This window comes from Tenrec ecaudatus, chromosome 6, assembly GCF_050624435.1.
Source record: "Tenrec ecaudatus isolate mTenEca1 chromosome 6, mTenEca1.hap1, whole genome shotgun sequence".
In the NCBI taxonomy this organism is placed as follows: Eukaryota; Metazoa; Chordata; class Mammalia; order Afrosoricida; family Tenrecidae; genus Tenrec; species Tenrec ecaudatus.
In genome coordinates, this window is record NC_134535.1 from 13919895 (window position 1) to 13939704 (window position 19810).

General features: G+C 55.6%; 1 protein-coding gene across 1 annotated transcript in view; it reads left to right on the forward strand.

Annotated features, from left to right (window-relative positions):
• CACNG2 (calcium voltage-gated channel auxiliary subunit gamma 2) overlaps window positions 1–7688 on the forward strand; it is a 140795-nt gene extending 133107 nt beyond the window's left edge. The window contains exons 3-4 of the mRNA XM_075552690.1: window positions 6207–6347; window positions 7153–7688. Coding sequence (XP_075408805.1) covers window positions 6207–6347; window positions 7153–7688 — 677 coding nt within the window. The remainder of the gene's footprint in view (window positions 1–6206; window positions 6348–7152) is intronic.
• Window positions 7689–19810: the final 12122 nt, after the last annotated feature.

A 19810-nucleotide genomic window follows, 5' to 3' on the forward strand; every position in this document is an offset into this window, starting at 1 on the left:
TCAGAACTCCGCAAGGCAGTAGAGTCTGAATCGACTCTCTGGAGGCCTCGGGCAAATCCTACAAATTCTCTGAGCCCCAGTTGACCACCTGTGCCCCCGCCCTTCAGCCTCTTCTGTCGTGCCAGAGTGTCCCGAGGCTGGCCCTGCAGGTCATGTGCACAGACTGCAATCGGCATCCTCGTGTGGCTGAAACTGGGGACCACGTCCCGTGGTTATGAAGCACCCCACCAGGGGCCGGGGTGGCTGTGCAAAAAGCTGGCTCTGGTGACAGTGTGAGTGAGTTGGGGCAGCTCCAGGGCACTGTGTCACACTGCGCAGGCCTGGCAGTTCATACGCTGATGTTCACAGCAACCCAGTCACTCTACAAGTGCGGGGGTCAAGGCAGGCTCCAGCTGCACCGTAGGAGCCGGGCTGGGCCATGCTCCGGAACCCCTCCTCTCAGTCTACCACCTTCCTTCTCCGCTCACTGTCATCTTCGAGCTCGCGCTAGCTCTCTCTCTCTCTCTCTCTCTCTCTCTCTCTCTCTCTCTCTCTCTCTCCCCAGCCCCATCCTTCCCTCCCTCCTCTTTTTCTCTCTCACACACAAACACACACACTCTCTCACTGTCTCCTTTCTCTCTCTCTCTCTCTCACACACACACACACACAGTCTCACACACTCACTGTCTCCCTGCTCTGATGTACACACACTCACACACGCATGTCTCACAGCCTACTCCCGCGAAAACAGGCCCTGGCCATGCCATTGAATGAAGCGTGGCGAAAGGCTGGAGCCAGGAGAGCTGCCCAAGAACCCAGATGCCCGCCCAACCCAGCCCATCTGTGACTCCCATCGGAGTGACTGAAATCCCAAATGGAATAACATGCATAAAGATCTTAGTGCCGAGTCTGGGAAATAGGGCCACCTGCCCTGGTGTACTAATTAAGGTGACATGTATCATTCGAGGCCACTAGGAGAGCAGGGAAGGGGTCAGATGGTGGCTTGGCCAGCCCAACACAGGTGGATGGGACCAGATGGTGGCTTGGCCAGCCCAACACAGGTGGATGGGATCACCTGGCCTAACCCTATTCCTGTGTAGACCTGAGGTCCAGGGCAGGGAAAGGGCATGGGAGGACCCCCTGGAGCAAAGACTAGGCCTGGGTCACCTGACCTCCACTACACCACATCCTGCCCCCTGCCCCCAGCCCCCAGGGATCCTTCTGCTCACCCACCTACTATATCCACAGTACCGGTCCATCTCACAGCCAGGCCACAGTGGGGGGCGGGGGGGGAGGCACAGTGGGGACCAGAGCATAAAAAGACTCTCATGGAGCTTGGTCAGGAGGCCTTTCCACAGAGGGCTGTCCTCTCCAGGGGACCTTCCCTGTGGGCCTCAGCAGGGCATCACCTCCCTCCTGAGCCCTGGGACAGTCTCCCGTTCGGTTGCCAGCGTGGAAGAGTGGACTCCTCGTAGCTGACCGACACTCACAGTATCGAGAGATTCCACATTCCTCTTGCAGGATCATGGCCACGCCCAACATTTGTCCCCATTTGTATCCCACACAAGGAAGGAGAGGGCTAAGGAAACTGAGTGATCAGCCCAAGGTCTTCTCAAGCCAGTGGCTGACCAAACATTGAGCCCCCAACCCCACCCCACACCCCAGCCTCAGGCCTAAGCTCCCTGCTACCTCGTAGGCAAACTCTCTTATACCCACTCCGGGTCTTCAGTCAAGCTGCATATCTGGGCTCTAAACCTGGGCACCCAACGGCCCCTGTGCACACCTCTGCCTCTCTCTCTTTCTGCAGTACACCTCACATTCGGCATGGCCCCAGCCAATCCTTGATCTTTCTCCTTCAATCCGCCCCCTTCGCCTCCAACCTCTCCCAGCATCCACAAATGCTCCCACCACCACTACCAGCCAGCAAATCTGAAACCAAGATGTTATCCTTGAAGCCACCCTCTTCCCCATCCATACCACCCCTCACCAAGCCTCTCGCCTCCTCCACATCTCGACCCCAGCCACCATTGACCATGCCCCTTGCTCCCACCCTGGTCCCCTCTAAATCTGGCCCGCTGCAGTGGCCCTCTCCCTGCTTCCTGGAGGCCACCCTGGCCCCTGCCGATCCATTGGCTTCAGCTGCTGGCAGCTCTTCCTACGGCAAGCCCCTTTGACGCTCCTCATCACAAGAAGGGAAGCTCTGTAAGCGTGATCCACATGGCCCAGAAGCCCTGCATGACCTGGCCCCAGCTTCTCTCCTGGCCTGCCTTCCGAGCCCTCCTCCCCAGCAGCCTTGTCGCTTTCCCAAGGACAACTCATCTGCCTCCAGCCTTTGCTCATCTGAGACTCTGTACCGCCCCGCCTGCCTCCAGTCTGCTGAACAGTGGCTTCTCCTTCTCCATCAGATGTTAGCTCCAACAGCGCTTCCTCAGGGATGCCTGCCCTGATGGCCACGTGAGGTTGGGTGCTCATGGGTGGTGGGGAAGCATAGGGTCTGAAGGCAGGGGTGTGTGGTGGTTAGAGGCAGGAGGTCTGGAGTCAAACTGCCTGGGTTCACAAGGCCAGGCTCCCCGTTTCCTCCTGGCGGCTGACCATGGGCAACACACCTGCCCTGCACCTCCGTGTTCACCTGTGTGTAATGGGATCCCTTCAGTCCTTCCTTCCTAGAATTATAGGAGACTTGGTATTTGTACTGTGCTTAGAGCGGTGTCTGGCATACACTAGGACATTGGCCATCTGCATGTGACATGAGGCTGCCATAGGCCCAAAGGGTGCCTCTCAGGGACACCTTTTCTCCAGGTGTACACATAGCATGTGGTCCCGGCTGGTCATGACCCATGCGTCTCCGTGTTATTATCTGCTAACATGAGCCTCCCTCAGGAGAACCTCAGCTCTATAAGGACATGGTTCAGGCCCAGTTTTTCCCCACTTATATTTCCACGGAACCCTGGTAGTGTAGCGGGTGACACTGACTGACCAGCCAGGTCAGCAGTTCACAACCACCCACCACCCTGAGGGAGAAAAATGAGACTACCCCCGGAGAGAGTTACAGTATCAAGACCCAGTTCTACTCTGGCCTGTCAAGTCGCCTGAGTCAGAGTGGACTCAATGGCAGGGAATTTGTCTTTGCACCAAGTTTCCCAGGCGTCCCTTGGCGGTGCAAACGGCTAGAGCGTCCAGCTGCTAACTGAAAGGCTGACGGTTCAAGTCTAATCAGAAGTGCCTTGGAGGAAAGGCCTGACCATCTCCTTCCAAACAAGCAGCCACTGCCCACCCTCGGGGGCGGAGTGTTCTGACACACCTTGGTCACCGGAAGTCGGCATCCATTCAACGGCATGGGATTTGCTTCGGTATTTCTTTGTTTGTGGTCTCTCTCCCACACCCGGTCTGGAGAGCGCCATGATAGCGGGAATCGAGTCTTGACCCTCCAGTTCAGAGCTGGGCGGAAGCGAAGCATGTCCCACGCCGGAGCTTACAGCATTCCCCCAGCCCAGTGGATTCTGTGGCCACCCAGGGGTCGGGCTTCAGGCAGCGGGCCAGACAGAAGCCAGCCAGCTCAGGGTCAGATTTTGTGAATAAAGTTTTATTCGAACCTAACCGTGTTCACACACGAGCCAAGACTGATGAGGTGCTCCAACAGCAGTGTTGAGTCATCGTGACAGGGCAGAAAAGCCAGAAAGGATGGGCTGTTTGTGTTGTTGTTGTTGTTGTTGTTGTTGTTGTTAGGTGCCATCGAGTCCGTCCCAACCCATAGCAACCCAACGCATAACAGAACGGAACACTGCCTGGTCCTGCACCATCCTCACCATTGTTCCCATGGTTGCGCTCCTTGTGGCAGCCACCGGGTCAATCCATCGATGACCTTGAGGGCCTTCCTCTTTGTTGCTGCCCCTCTGCTTGACCAAGCATGACATCCTTCTCCGGGGACTGGTCTCTCCTGACAACACGTCCAAAGCCCGAGAGACAAAGTCTCAACGTGACAGAATAAAATTGGCCGATCCCTGCTCTGAGTGTGTATACGTTCCTTAAAACCAAGGTCCACGGCTTCGTGAAGTTGGCCTGAGCAGGGAAAGGGTTAACCATGTGAGATGCTGAGAATTAGGTCTGACGTGCATGTTCGCAGGTGATGTCGCTCCGCCGTGCTGGCCCAGTGGTCGAATGCTCACCTTCCATGCCGGGGACCCGTGCAGCCACAATCCCGATCGTCAGCAGAGGCTTGCGTGTGGCTAGGATGCTAAACAGGCTTCAGCGGAGCATCCCAAGAACAACAGATTAGGAAGAAAGGTCTGGTGACCTACTTCCAAAACCCGGCCACTGAAAGCCCTGTGGGTCTCAGCAGTTCAACCTGCAACTGCTCTCGTGGGGCTGGGGCAGGCCCAGCAGCGTTTGGTCCCTTGGTGCACAGCCAGTCCGATTGTCGCTGCTCCTCTGGGGGCGCCTCCGCATTGAGACCCCCCAGATTGAGTAGGAGGGCAGGAAATGCTGCAGGGGAGTTGTAACTCACCTGAAGGGGGAGGACATCAGAAATGGCCCTCATCGCTGCTCCTTCAGGAACTCCTTCTAGAATCAGGCACAGTCCAGAAACGAGGGGGCTTTAAAAATTCTTGGGGGTGAGGTGGGGGGAGACATTCATTATCTTGTAATCCTGTTTTTCCAAAAACCAGTTTGAAGCCCCCTCATAATATAACGGTGCCACCATTCCCCAGAGATCTGGCTACAATGCAGGCTCCGGTGCTCTGGTTTCCAGTGGGCTCCAAGACGCTGCGTTTGTAAGCCTCCCAGGAGAAGTCAGTGCCGCAGTCTGGGGCTGTCCTTGGGGGCAACAAAGCCTGGGGACAGCCTGAGAGTTGGAAGCTGTGGTGATTGTTCTCATTTTACAGGAAGGTGGACACAGGCTGAGAGAGAAAGAGCCTTGGGCCGGGTGTCACAGTCAGGATCCAAGCGCAGGTGTAACTCATCTGGGCGACTGCCCGATTGACAGGACCTCCTTCATGGGATAGCTTGCTTGCAGAGGATGGTCCCAGTTGCTCCCTCCCCAGACTGGGTCTGGGCCCACCAAGCCCAACCTCCCTAGGTGGATTGCTAGGTCCACTGCCAGCCCTGCCCCCTACTTTCTGGGCAGAGGCCTCTCAGAGGGAGGCTGGTATTTGGGTTGGTTGTGCCGGGCTGCGAGGCTTCTGCTGAATTCCCTGCGGGCTGCTGTTATTCAGAGCATATCATAAGCTGCTCCAGAACCTTCTGCAGCCATCCCGGCTCCTCCACATTGCTCTGGGCTGGCTGAACACAGCAGGCTTCTCTGTCCTGTTGCCCTCCATCTTGTTCTCCATTCTCATGGCTCATGTGCACTGGTGCTCACACGGTGCACACACGCAGACGTGTGCACACATGTGCCCCCAAACACACACACACACACACACACACACAGCAGGCCAGCTCCCTGCACCGCTCAGGCTCCCTTCCCTTGCTGGCAGGAAGGTGGCGCTGGGGCATCCGGGTGCCCAGCACAAATGGGTGGAGGGGAAACATCAGGTCCAGACCTGCATGAGGTCATCATCCTGAAGGCCCCAGGAATAGATGGTGCAGTGTGGCCCCCCAGATGCATGTCCCCAGTGAATATGCATGGGTGTGTGGGCATGTCTGAGAATGTGTATGTGTTATGTCAGTGTGAACATGCATGGATGTGGGGTGTGCACATGCATGAGAGTGCAAGGGTGAGGGCATGTGTGTGTGTGTGTGTGTGTGTGTGTCAGCATGGGCATGTAGGGGTATGGGTTACGCACGTATGTAGGTGTATATGTGGTCACATGGACGCACATCAAAGTGCAGAGGAGGGGACTGTGAGATGGGCTTTGAGGGATGAATAGGAGTTTGCTGCATCAAGAAGGGCAGGAAAGACATTCCAGCCAGAAGGCTCTGTAAGGCCAAAAGTCCAAGTATGAAAGGCAGCAGCCTACCTCGTGGGGAGTAGGCTGTAGAAGTGAGAGAAGGCACGTGGGCAAGCAGAGGCCAAGTCACCCAATAGCCTGTGTTACCAGATTTGCTCCTGTCAGTGGGGAGCCCCCGGATGGCAGTGGCTTGTTCTTTCCCCACGTCCACTAGAATTTCAAAGCAGTCTGACACTGGGCTTGTGTCCACAAAGTCCCTTTCAGTAGGGTGGGGGCCGCTCTTGTCTACACCACTCCTAGGTTCACAGTCCTGCTGTTCTCCCCCCACCCCTCGTGTTCTAGGGGCCGTGAGGGCCTCCAGCATCTTCCCGATCCTGAGCGTGATTCTGCTCTTCATGGGGGGGCTCTGCATCGCAGCCAGTGAGTTCTACAAGACTCGACACAACATCATCCTGAGTGCCGGCATCTTCTTCGTGTCTGCGGGTAAGGGTGCTGGGCCAGGGCCAGGGCCAGGGCCTGAGGGGGGGGGATGGTAGGGGTGGGGCGGTGCTCAGCTCAGTGGCCGACAGAGGGAGCAGGGAGGAGGGAAAGGGATCGTCCTTCCCCGTAGCCACACCCAAACCATCCTGGACCTCTGCCCAAAGCCCCACCTTGCTAAGAAGAGGGCCATCCTGGGGAGAGCGATGGAGCAGTCCATCGCCATAAAGATGTGTCGCCTCAGAAACCCTATGCTGCCCTACAGGGCGGCTGTGAGTCGGAATCTATTGGGACGCAGTGAGTGGGTCTAAGCTGCTTGAAAACCACTGGGCACAGCGACGCCAGATCCTAAACTCACAAGACAACACTATTGCTGTGTGCCAGTGGGTCCACTGGAACTGACAGCAAACGCAGAGGGCAGAGCAGACTTTCCCGTGGTGTCTCCTAGACGGGAATCTTTATAGAGACGCAAGGCCAGGTCTTTTTCTCCTAAGGAGCCGCTGCTGGATCCAAACTGCTGACCTTCCGGTTAGTTAGCAGCCAAATGCCTTCACCAGGCCAGAGCGCCTCAATAAGCTAGAATTGCTCGCTCACTAGGTGGCTGCCTGCCCCTGGCTTCTCGCCCCCCCCCCTCTTCCCCTAGGGCACCCCTGGGCTGTTCTCTCCACACGGAATGATAAAATGTGTGGCACTGGATCACTAGGGAAACACAGGACTGGGGCCGTGCCTCTGCCCCACCCCCAGACCCCGGGCACTAACCAGGCCTTTTCTCTGCCCCTCCCCCTGCTCCGTGCCCACCCTGTGCCCGCAGGTCTGAGTAACATCATTGGCATCATAGTATATATATCTGCCAATGCCGGAGACCCCTCCAAGAGCGACTCTAAAAAGAATAGTTACTCGTACGGCTGGTCCTTCTACTTCGGGGCCCTGTCCTTCATCATTGCCGAGATGGTCGGAGTGCTGGCCGTCCACATGTTTATCGATCGGCACAAACAGCTGCGGGCCACCGCCCGAGCCACGGACTACCTCCAGGCCTCCGCCATCACCCGCATCCCCAGCTACCGCTACCGCTACCAGCGCCGCAGCCGGTCCAGCTCCCGCTCCACTGAGCCCTCACACTCCAGGGACGCCTCTCCCGTGGGTATCAAGGGCTTCAACACCCTGCCGTCCACGGAGATCTCCATGTACACCCTCAGCAGGGACCCCCTGAAGGCCGCCACCACGCCCACCGCCACCTACAACTCCGACAGGGATAACAGCTTCCTCCAAGTTCACAACTGTATCCAGAAGGAGAACAAGGACTCTCTCCACACTAACACAGCCAACCGCCGGACCACCCCCGTATGAAGCCCGCAGCCAGGTCCGCGCCAGCTCCAGCCGCAGGGCCCCCGAGCCCCAGGGCGCTGTCTGGCTGCGGACGAGCAGGGCCTGCGGGAGGCGGGGCCCGGGGCGGGGATTTGGGGTGGGTGGGGCGGGAGGGAACCAAACCATCCATCGGGAAACTTCCACAAGCAAAAAAAAAAAAAAGAAAAGAACAAAAAACAAAACACACACACAAAGCGAAAAACATAACACGTAAATTTAAAAAAAGAACTATAAGAGGAGCAGAGGAGTGAAACAGCAGGAAATGTGGGGAGAAATAGATAAATGAGGGAAGAGAAACTTAAAAAGCGAGAGGGATTTTAAAAATTAAAAATAGAAAATAAATCTAAAAGAAAATGCATGATTTCCCATGTACCATTATTTTAACATTCAATAAAAACCAATTTAAATGAAAAAATAAAAGGGAATTAAGATAGCATTAAAGCAAAAATAAATAAACATTAAAAAGCGAGAGGGAGCGGAAAGGGAGAAGGCCGCTCCTCGTCTTCAGCAGGGTTTTCTGTTACATTGGTTTAGGGGGCGATGATGTTTTCGTTTTTTATTTTCAACGTGGGGAGAATGACTTTTCTGTTCCCTTTAGCCCCCGTGGACTCTGCCTCCCTGGGCGAGTGGGGGTGGAGACTCAGGGCCCCCCGGGGCGGGTGGGCCTCTGGTCACTGCCAGGTCCCTGGAGGGGGGGGCGGGAGCCCCCGAATGCTGCGCCTGCGCAAGGGCACCCAGAGCCGACTGTGCAGCACGGACGGGGCTTGTAGACCTCCAGGCGACCCAAGAGTCCTTGGTCCCACCTGTCCCTAAGGTGCCTGGAGGGGTGTACTTGGGGCTAGCCCAGTCCCTTGTTCCCAGTCCTTAATGGTCCTTAACCCACTGTGATGACTTCCTACGCCTTGAGGGAAGGAGAGGAGGGAGGCGGCTGCCGGTGGCTTACCGAGATGCCCAGAATCCCCCCGAAATCCTCAGGGAGAGCGTCATGGGGTCACTGGCCCCAAGTTCCTGTCCATGGGGTCAGGAGACGCCCACCCCCTGGGGGACATAAAGCAGCTCTCCCTCCTCACCCCTCACCTCAGGGCCACCTGGTGACCCTGGGGCGATGGTGGACCCCCAGACTCACAGGCCCTGCCCAGCCTCCCTGGGAAGGGGCCCACTGACCCTTTGGGGGTCCTTGGACTCGCGATGCCCTCTACTTGGGCCCAGCAGGTCCAACCATGACACAGCAAAAAGGTTTCTTTTTACAAAAGAAAAAGGAAAAACAAGTGGTGATTTTTTTAATAAAAAAACCACAGAGTATAAATAAATGTAAATATATAATAAGTGGATTTACTCGCAAGAAAATCAGATAGTATTTTTCTTTTCATTCTTTTCCAGCTTTAAACTGTGAAGAAGAAAAAAAAAACCGGGGTGGGATGGGGGACTTAAAATTTAGCAGGGAACCTGTAAAGAGAAAACAGAAAATAAATATACAAATCCATTTTTTTTTAAAGTGAGAGATTAGAGCTGGGCTTAAAGCAGGAAGGAGAGACGGGCCCCAGCCAGCTGGTGGGGGTGCCTGTGAGGGAAATGGCCTTTCCCAAGCAGGACTTGCTGCAAGAGTCGCCGTGGGGAAATCAGAGCTCCTGCAAAGAGACCACAGACCCCATGCCCACACACATACCCATTCATACACAGACAACACACCCTCACCTCACATGCAGACACCAATATGCACGCTCACCTCGCATCCATGTATGCTCACGTGCACACACAGTCTGACACCTTACATACACACACACCTCATCTACTTACACCTTGAAAACACACACAGACATGCACTCTCACACCTGGCACGCATACATGCACACAGACACAAGCATACACCTCACACAGGTATTCACACAAACACATGCGCCCACACACATGTACTCACACACACATGCTCAAGACAGCCGCATCAACACATACATACACTCACATTCACATAGATACACAGGAGAGGCTTTGAAAAAAGTCGATGGGAAAATTCCATGCTCTGCCCATTCCAGTTTTCCACGAGCTTTTGAAAGCCCCAGGCACTCACTCACACTCACACACAAATAGGCCTATTGACCTAGTGCCAGAGTCACAGAATCACAGTGCATGAAAACATACTCACACGCTCCCAGGCCATGGACACACACTCCACACCTGCTTCATGCCCACCCATGCCCACCCACACACCGTGTGTACACACATGATACACTTCATGTTCCCCTGCACATAGGACGCCGGTCTTGAAACCAGGTCTCAAGTTCCTGTGGTGGGGTCTCTCTGAGTCTCAGTTTCCCCCAATGTCTGTGACTTTTCAGACTTGCCAGCTGCCCAGGGTGGGAGATGCGGGGGTGACCAAAGCACCTTCCATCCAGCCCCAAGACATCGAGAACATTCCAGATGGCCAGTCAGCCACACACACACACACACACACACACACCATATGCCTCCTCACTGTGCTCCCCAGCCCCTGCCCCCACATCCAAAGTCAGAGCAAAAATGCACTCCTGCAAGCAATCATCCCTGCTGCTCAGGCTCAGGGGAAACATCCACAGTCCCTAAAGCCACCCTCATCCCGTCCCCTCTCTGTACTGCCACAGCCCAGCCACTGAGCCTGAGGGGGAGCCCACGGAATACAGATCCTTCACCAGGCTCCCTCCCCCCAATGTCTTTGAGGTCAAAGGAAGAGGGGATCCTGGAGGTAAGCTTGGGAGGGGTTAAGGCTGAGGAGACAGGAGTTTGGCCAAGGTTCAGTTCCAGAGTCAAGAGCAGCCCCCAAAACGCAAGTGACACCCCAGGTGAGAGAGTCTAAAGACTGAAGTCTGGGGTAATTCCGGCCTTCTCTGTTTCTCTCCCCGGAACAAAAAGGGCCAGTTGTGGCTGAGAGCCTGCTGGTCATTCCAGGGCAGGTCAGGGGCCCGGCTGCCTCCGCCAACCTCTATCTTGGTTTGCCTGTTCTTGACCCTGGCCTGGCCTGTCGCTTTCCAAGTTCAGCTCTCTGGGGCATTCAGGGAGTGGGCAGTAAGGCTTCCTGGCCTGGTCCTTCCCCAGTGTCCTTGGTGGGGAGCGTCACCGGCTCTGCCCAGGTCAGCCACCGCCGCCCCAGCACTCACTCCCAGTCTGAGCCACAAGGACATCTGCCAGCCCAGCCCACAAGCCCCAGGGGCTGCAGCCCCCCAGGGCAGAGCACTCTGGGCAGAAATCAATCCCTGCCCCCACTCCACCTTGCCCACCACCCCTCCAGATCCCCAACCTAGGCTGATAGCAGTCTGGAAAGAAGAGGGAGAGACTACAAACTGGGGTTAATGGGAGCCCAGTTCTCGGGCCTGGCAAAGCATTTGGGGTGCAGTCAGTTCTTGCTTCCAGGTGTGGGGCCTGGGTTTTGGGTTTTCATTTTAAAGGATCATGGGGGTGGGGTGGGGTGGGAGGAGCGTAATGGGAGAAGTGAACGCCAGCATGGACCAGAGAGGGGGCTAAGGGGTCCCAGAGGATGGAGGCAGCTGGGGGGAGACAGCAAGGACACTGTTTCCCAGGACGGATGATTGCTGCGTCCAGCTCAAATCAGTTCAAGCAACCAACCTCTATTTTCTTTTCTTTTCTTTTTTTTTTCAGACTGTTAACAGAAAAAAAATTTTAAAAAGCAGAAAACTTAAGAAACAAAACCACAAAAAAAAAATCCTGGTACATGAAAATAAAGATTTTTTTTTTATAGCTTGGTCCTCATGCCGGTGGATTCTTTTCGTTACTTTCCCAAGCTCTAGCCTCCCACTCCAAGCCTCGGAAAGCACATGACCCCTGATGTAGGAGGGGCAGGGCTTGGAAGCTAGACGGTAGGATGTCCCCATTTCCAAAGTTTTGAGATTCTCCTCTTAAATCGCCCTTGGCTGTTCCTTGCCTACCTCCTGTGAAAAGGAGGCTCACGCTCACCCTGCTGAGGTACGATGACAAAAGTCTTTTCTGCCCATTGAATGGCGATCCACTCGCTCCCTTTTCTATCCACAAACACTGGACAGGCCTCCCTGCTTTCAGCACCATCATTTCCTGTGGCATCAGGGCCAACCCCTGGTGACCCCAGGGTCAGGGTAGAACTGTTCCGCGGAGCTTTGGGGCTTCATGTTTGGGAAGTCGATTGCCAGGCATTTCTTCCAAGGCCCCTTTGAGTGGGCTTGAACTGCCAGCCTTGCAGTCAGTCACCTTACGGGCTCACCGTTTGCACCACACCAGACCCTCAAGGACCCAAAGATTGTCCCTCGTAGAACAAGCCAAACCCCTTCATGTGTAGGAGTCAGCATGGGACACCCCTTAACCTTCCGGTCACCCACCAGTGTCTCTGTTTTCCCTGTGACACTGTGCAAACTGGAACAAACTCGACATTTCGGCGTGTGCTCAGATTATTTCCCCCCCTCCCCCCCGGAGGAGAGGGAGCTGGAAAGGTCCAGACAGGTGCCTCTTAACTTGAAGAGCTGGGAAGGGCACGCAGGGAGCGCTACCAGAGAATGTGACTCTTGACCTCAGGGAAAGCCTCCCTCTGAATGCAGCTGACCCAAGAGTGGGGCCACCAATGTCTGGCCCTGGTCTGATCAACCTGGTGGAGCCCATGGTTTGGAAAATCAAACCCAACCCAACCCAACCCACAGGTCCTGAGTCGATTCCAATTGGTTGCAACCGTGTAGGACAGAGTAGAACTGCCCCGTCGTTTCTAAAACCAGAAGCGCAAACCCACTGCCTCTGAGTTGGAAAGACAGGCTCAAGCTGGGCCTGTGAGTTTCCAAGATGGTAATGCTTGACAGGAGCAGAAAGCCCCTTCCCTCTCCCACGGAGCGGCTAGTGGTTTCGAACCTCAGACCATCAGTTAGCTGCCCAATGTGTAACCACAACCCCGCTGGTGCACCCGCGGTTTATGAGACTGTCAATCATCTCGGGAGGAGACAGCTTTCGCTTTCTCCCAAGGAGAATTCGAACCCCACACCCAGAGGCTAGACCCAGCATTTCACCCAGTGCTCCATTGGGAAGGGGCGCTTCAAACGCCTCTCGAAGTGCCTTAGATGCGTTGAGCCGGGCTCCTTGGAAAGGCAGCCCTCGTGTCTTCCTGACCTCGCGCTGGCTTACCAGTGCTCCAGTGAGTGGCTTTAAAGGACTGAGATTTAATTTTCTCACCCCAGGGCAGGCTGACAGTGCAGGGGCGTCTGCCACGTGGCTTCCTGCCACGTGGCTTCCTGGCCTCCTCCTGCATCCTGGTGGCAGAGGTCCTTGTGGGCCCAGGCTTGTAGATGATTCCTCATGAGTCTCTGCCTTCCCCTGTCTGTGACTGAGAAACGATGAGGGTCAGGAGCCCCCCACACCCACCCCTGTCCTGACTCAGCCATGACCCCAAGAACATAACAAAGAAATCCCAGTTCCAAACAGGGTCACGTCCACAGGGTGCATGGGGCCAGGGACTCAGCACCTTCTCTGAGGAGACACCATTCACCCCCCAAACAGATACTGCCTAAAACCGAGATGCAAGCCCATGGCTCATGGTGACCCTCTAGGGCAGTGGTTTTTAACCTGTGGGTCGCGACCCCTTTGGGGGTCGCCTAAGACCCTTGGAAAACACATTCCGATTTTCATGACGATTCATCACAGTAGCAAAATGACAATGATGAAATAGCAACAAAAATAATGTTATGATTGGGGGTCACCACCGCATGAGGAGCTGTAGGCAAGGGTTGGGCCTGGGGAAGGGTGAGAACCCTGCTCTAGGTCCTAGAGTCCAGGACAAGGTAGAACTGGTCCTGCAGTTCACGGGAGCATACAGCCCCCCCTTTCTGTCTAAGAGCCTCTGGGGGGTTCCAACTGGTGACATGACAGGGGAGCAGTTCAATGGACAGACAGCCCCGGATGGCACTGGAGTTCCTTCAGGAAAAGGCAAACTCGCTGCCGTCCAGAGGCTGTAACTCTGTGAGAGAGCGGGAGACCTTACGTTTCTCCCACGGTGTGGCAGGGGTTTGAACGGCCGACTCTGTGGTTCGCAGCCCCGCAAGTCATTCAGTGCATGCCCTGGCCTCCTTGGATAATGTAGCAGGAAAAAAGAGGGTATTCCGAGATCAACGCAAGATTTAAAAAGCAAGCCTGAAGGACTCATTTACTGGCAAATTGTGATACGCTTCCTCCTCCCATCCCTTGAGTGCCTTCCACGTGTGAACCTCCTCCCGACACCATCACCCACGCTCCTGCCCTTGACCCGGAAGGTCAGGTACGAAGCATAACTCTGGCGGCGACAGATAGAACATAAGGAAGCAAGGCCGAGCTTATAATGAAAGTGTTCCAATCCATGCCTCTGAGGGCAGGCACTGCCCTGATCCTGGCTGGTGGGAACCCACGGTGACCCGCCCAGAGCACAGGGAGGTCACCTTCGCTGAGGCGGTTGGGAGAGCTCGTGTTTTCAGAGGAGGCAGAGGAAGAGTGACCGATGGGGAACGTGAGGCCACTTAGAAAACAGCCGTGGCCAGCATGCTGCTATGGACGAGGGAAGGTCCAGTCACCATGGCCCTGTGCCTGGCATCACTGTCCCCACCACCAGTTGCTGTCCAGTTCATATCCATGGTGACACGGCGACTGCATGTGCAGCCCAGGAGCAGCGTGCTCCGGGCTTCTCCAGAGCTGATGTTTGGTGGGTAGATCACCAGGTTCCCCGGGGCGGACTTGAATCTCCGACCTTTGGGTGAGGAGCCCAAGATATTAACCACTGTCACCATCCAGGGTCTGAAATCCTGACATCTCCTTTAGGAGACAGGGGCTGGGGGGGAGACGACACCGTCTAAGTCACAGTCATTCTCAGCCTTATTTATGCCGTGACCCTTTCATACACTTTCTCAGGTGGTGGTGACCCCCCAACCATAAAATTAGTTTCGTTGCCACCAAAGGGGTCCGCGACCCACAGGTTGAGAACCACTGGTCTAAGACCAGGGAAGAGTCGGAGCCGTGGTCCGGCTCTCCCAGGGGCTCAAGAGAAAAGAGGCGACAGTAGATGAGACCTGAGGGACCCACGGACCTAAGAGGAGCCCTGGGAACTCAGTGTGTTAAGTTACTCTGCTGCCGGCTTGCATTCAGGGTTACTCCTTCAGAACCCCCATAGAGAAGTTCTACTCTGTCCTGCAGGAGGCGCTGCCCATGCACCCCATGGCCGCAGGGTGGTAGGGATTGACCCCTGCTCAGAACTCCCTGCTCAACACCACCCACACCACCCAGAGGACCCTCACTCAAGCACCTGCCACTCCGTGTGTGCCTACATTTGGGGCAGGGGAGGGGAAGGGAGGGAGCCCATAGACCCCGTCTGTGTGGCTAGGTGCCAACCCACAGAGACCCTAGAGGCACAACAGAACGGAACAGCGCCCAGCCCCGCACCATCGTCTCCACCGTTCCTATGCCTGAGTGAGCCCACTGTGGCGGCCACCGGGCCAAACCGTCGTCGCGTTGAGGGCCTTCCTCCCTTTTGCCGCCCCTCGAATGCCAACAGCTCCGATGTGAAAGCCAACACGCTCGCAAAGACGTGCGGTCTCTCCCGACAAACGCATTATTGTCAGAGGGATTGAAGGTGCTGACTGCACTCAGCGTTAGAATGCTGGACCTCCTCAGATTCTACACCCTGGAAGAGGTAGCCTGGGGCCAGCGACACCCCCCCATCCCCATGCCCACCCCGATCCTGGGAACCCTGGACCCTGGCTCCCAGTCCACAGCTTAGCCTCCCCCTATCTCCGGCTCCCCTGCACACAGGCGAGGTCTGTCCTCACCGGGACCTGTGCATCCAAGCACCACTGTCCACCACATAGGCACTCTTGAGCCTGGGGGTGTCCCGGTCCCCCCACAGAAAGACAAACCATAGAAAAGATTCAGGCTGTGGATGTGGGCTGGGGAGCCCCTGGCAGGAACTGCAGAAGAGCGGGTATTGAGCAAGCTCTCCAAGGAGGGGCTTGGCTGAGGCTCAGCAAGTTCCCTTGACTTCAGTGAGGAGGGGTATGACCTCAAGGAGCCAGTCCAGGTTCCCTGAAGCCCAGAGCCTGTGGCAGGGCACCACTGCCCACCCCACCCCCTCTGTACTGTAGATAGAAATCCCAACCTCGGGACCTAGCCAGGGATCTATAAATTGGGGCGCTTGAGCCATATGCAATTTTGGGGGTGTGTACATGTGGTTCTGAACTAAGAAGGGGCATTTTTAAAGGATATGATTCAGATAATGATGATTGCATTTGCTTCTAAAAATATATACTTATAGCCCTCAAATAAATTTTAAATTGCTATGAGGACCGGGATCGGCTCTTCCATCTCCAAAGTTTGCGGTCCCCTATGGGCCTGACCCCCAGGAGTTCACTTAACGGGGGCCAGCAAACTCAGAGGTCCTACCCAGTGGTTCTCAACCTTCCTAATGCCGAGACCCTTTCATACAATTCCTCATGTGGTGGTGACCCCACTCCAACAATAAAATTATTTTTGTGGCTGTTTCCACTGTCATTGTACTACTGATGTGAAGGGGGTCATTCGACACCACCACCCCCCGCCCCCGCAAGGGGTCGCGACCCACAGGTTGAGAACCACTATCTTAGTCCTTGACAGGGAAGAAATAAAACCACATGTGACTGGTGGCCAGGGAAGGCAGGCCACCTGCCCAGACGTGCACAGCAAATTGGCTTCAACGGGACTCTGCCCAACCCTCAGCTGCCCCCAGAGCGTCTCTCCTCCCTGCTCCATTGGAATTTCCTCCCAGCATTATTGCTGACCTCGACAACTCCAAAACACTGGGGGGAGGGAAGGCGGCTGTCTCCCTGCCCGTCTAGACAGGCCTAACCAGGCGCGTCACGCCAAGATAGCTGATGGGAAGCCAAAACTGCTGTCCCCCGGCACCCAGGCTTCCGGAAGGCAAGTCTCTATGCCAGAGGAACTCTGCCCCTCCGGGTTCCCTGCCCCGGGCTGTCCCAAGCATAAATATAGGCTGCACTGGCCCCCACTGGCCCATGAGAACCCCTCCTGAGCATCCATGCCCACCCAACTCCTCCCTCAGGGATGCCACATCAGCAACTTGAGATCAGCTGAGGTAGGATAGGTGCGCCGTGAACATGGGCCAATGCCCCACCCCTTTCACCATATGTATCCAGCCTGAATGCCGGGCTATACGAGGAAGACAATGGCCTCGGGATTGGAGGAAGATTGATGAACAACCTGCAGTGTGCGGATGGCACAGCCTTGCTGGCTGAAAGTGAGGGGCCTTGAAGCCCTTGCTGAGGCCATCCTTGATCTTACTCAGCAAGGGCTTCAAGGCCCCTCACTTTCAGCCAGCAAGGCTGTGCCATCCGCACACTGCAGGTTGTTCATCAATCTTCAGGGTGGATTTGCACTCGATGGGAAGAAGACCCAAATCCTCCCACTGGACTAACTGGTTGCATCATGAAACCAAACTGAACTCACTGCCATCAAGTCCATTCCAATGCTGATACCTCAGGGCGCACTGCCCCTGCAGGTTCCCAAGACTGTAACTCTTTACAGGAGTAAAGAGCCTCGTCTTTCTCCCCGGGAGAGGCTGGTGGTTTCGAAGTGCGGACGTTTCGGTTTCAGCCCAGCGCACCACCACTTCCCCAAGGCTCCTTCGCTTCATGATAAATGGAGGAAAGGTTGACCGTGCCGAGCGTGTTGTCTTGCTTGGCTCGACCATCGATGCTCACAGAAGCATCTGTCAAGAAATCAAAGGAGGTGTGGCACTGGGCAGATCAGTTGCCCACGCCCTCCTTAAAGTATGGACGAGCACGCATGGCGCCTTGAGGCCTGAAGCTGCACCTTGACCCGTCATAGTATTCTCCTTCGCCTCCTCTGTGCGTGCGTGGTGGACAGTAAGTGAAGAAGACTGGAGACGAACAGAGGCGTTTGAACAATGGTGCCGTTGACGACATCGAAGTCACCATGGACTCTGCCAGAAGACAGACAAATCCATCTTGGAAAAAGGACAAGCGGGATGCTCCTTAGAAGAGAGGAGGGTGAGGCTCGGTCTCCTGTTCTTTGGACATATTGCCAGCAGAGACAGTCCCTGCAGAAGGACCGTCCTACTTGGTAAAGTAGGAGATGGGTGTAAAAAGAGGAAGGGCCCTTGAAGAAGTGGTTGAACACCGTGGCTGCGGGAACGGGCTCCCACATAACAGGGGCTGGGAGGTTGGCACAGGATGAGGCAGCGTGGCAGTCCACCGTGCCCAGTGGAGCCACTGTGAGTCAGAACGAACCCAATGGCATGTCCACAACAAATCAGCACTTTTTTATTAACTAGGGGTCAGTTGTTAAAAGTCCGCCAGCACATGGCGACATAAACCTATGCCAATGATGTGGACCTGTAGCTTCACTCACGTGCTCCTTAGAGAAATGCCCCCACACACACCCCCACAGGACACGTGCTTGGCCCCACGTATGCCCTAGTGCATGCACACACACTCACACATACACGTCTGTCACTCACACAGGCACATTCCTTCGGGCAGTCAACATTCATTAACTCCATCCCCTCTATGGGAGCGCAGAGAGCTCCCAGGTGAGGCAAAGACGTGAGCAGGTGAACAGAAATTTGTCAAGATATGCGATGTTGTGGCCACAGTCATGGAGAGGGGTGTGAACTGGGTGCACCGAGGCAGTGCAGCAGCAGCTGCGGCCAGCATGTCCCCGCATGGCCATCGATGCACCGGCATGCACAGGCGAGCAGGGGGTGTGTGCGCAAGGTCGCAGGTGCGTGCGCCTATAGGGACACTCGTGTGTGTGTGTGTGTGTACATGGCATCCAGCTGGCAGAATAAAGGAACACACAAGAGGTCACATCGCACATTTTTTGGTCACCAGGCCCAGCAGACTCTGAGCCCAACCTTCCTTCTGCGTCTTTTTCTCTCTCCCTCATTCTCAGTATCTCTCTCCAGCTTCTCTGTTGGCCTCTCAATCTCTCTCTGATTCTGTCTCCCTCTCTGGTTCTCTCTCTCTCTTTCCCAGTGTCTCTATCAGTTCCCCCTTGCTCTCTTTCATCATCAGGGGCCCCTCAGTCTCTCTCTCTCTCTCTCTCTTCATCTCTGTCACACTCTCTTGCTCTCTCCCACATCTTCCTTCCCTCCTCCCTCTCCTCCCTCCACCGGAGAAAGATGAGGCTGTCTGTTCCCGTACAGACTGATAGTCTCAGAAACCCTACGGGGCAGTTCTACTCGCTCCTGTGGGATCGCTATGTGTCTCCTCCCTCCTCACCTGTCTGGGCCTCATGTCCCTGTCACCGCAGTGGAAGGATATCAGAGGGCGTAAGAAGTAAATGGCCAGACCTTTCTTGACCACTCGTGCTAGGAGACTCGAAGGTTTGAGGAAATGTCCGCCCTGAGGAGCAGGAGGGGAACCCCTGTCTGCACCCCATTCAACACAGGGCATCTTGGGGGAGGGGGGCTTTACACAGCCTGCAAACAGCTCCCGGGAGCTTGACACTCACACAACAAGATCCAGGAGGACGGAAATCACTTTCAGAGGGTGCTATCCTGGTGGGGGCAAAGGGGCTGGGGGTGGAAAAGGCAGAACTTGAGCAAACCCAGTTTCTCCATGTGACGTCCTCACTCGTAGCTCTCCAGTGGCTCCCCAGTGCCTTTCAAGCAAAACCTTCAAACGCTTCCTGGATTGAGGCCCTGCTTAGCTGACCTGTAACCGCAAACCTGGGATCCTTGAGAGTCTCCAGTGTACGGACTTTGGACATATTGTCAGGAGAGACTAGTCCTCGGAGAAGCGTATCGGACTTGGTAAAATAGAAGGGCAGCGAGAAAAGAGGCAGGCCCTCCAGCAGATGGATGGGCACGGTAGCTGCAACAAATGAGCTCGCACACAGGGACAGTGGTGAGGACGGGGCAGGACCGGCGGTGTTTCCTCTGCTGTGCTCGGGGTCGCTCTGGATGGTAGCTGGCTTGATGGCACCCAGCAACAGTGTGCCCCGTGCTGTGAGTCACATACTAGCACCATCCTGTTGAGGAGGAAGGAAACCGGAGGCTCAGAATCAGAATGGTACGGGAGTTATCAGGTGAGCCCTGAGCCACCCGTTACTGTTAGGTGCTGCTGAAC